Source organism: Dendrobium catenatum, unplaced genomic scaffold (assembly GCF_001605985.2).
Source record: "Dendrobium catenatum unplaced genomic scaffold, ASM160598v2 fragScaff_scaffold_918, whole genome shotgun sequence".
In the NCBI taxonomy this organism is placed as follows: domain Eukaryota; kingdom Viridiplantae; phylum Streptophyta; class Magnoliopsida; order Asparagales; family Orchidaceae; genus Dendrobium; species Dendrobium catenatum.
Window position 1 is genome coordinate 15,073 of NW_021319380.1, and position 293 is coordinate 15,365.

Sequence of the window (293 nt, forward strand, 5' to 3'; positions counted from 1 at the left end):
CTTTGTAGAAGTCTTTAGAGACTGGTTTGTGCCTCTTACTGCAAGGAGGCAGATGCAGGAGCGCTTCATTAGATTGGTGCAAGGAGAGAAGACTGTTATGCAATATGAAGCTGAATTTACCATGTTGTCTCGATATGCACCCCAGATTATTCCTAATACTGAGGAGAAGTGTCAAAGATTTTTGGCAGGACTTCGTGATGCTATCCGTCAGCCACTGATCCCTCTTAGTTTTGAGGACTATCCCGCTTTGGTTGGAAAAGCAAGAAAGATAGAGATTGACTTTCAGGCTACTC

General features: G+C 43.7%; 1 protein-coding gene across 1 annotated transcript in view; it reads left to right on the forward strand.

Moving 5' to 3' along the window:
- Positions 1 to 286, forward strand: part of LOC114580285 — a gene marked incomplete at its 3' end in the record, with an annotated part of 4,773 nt that extends 4,487 nt beyond the window's left edge. The window contains exon 2 of the mRNA XM_028697347.1: positions 1 to 286. Coding sequence (XP_028553180.1) covers positions 1 to 286 — 286 coding nt within the window.
- Between the last annotated feature and the right edge of the window lie 7 nt (positions 287 to 293).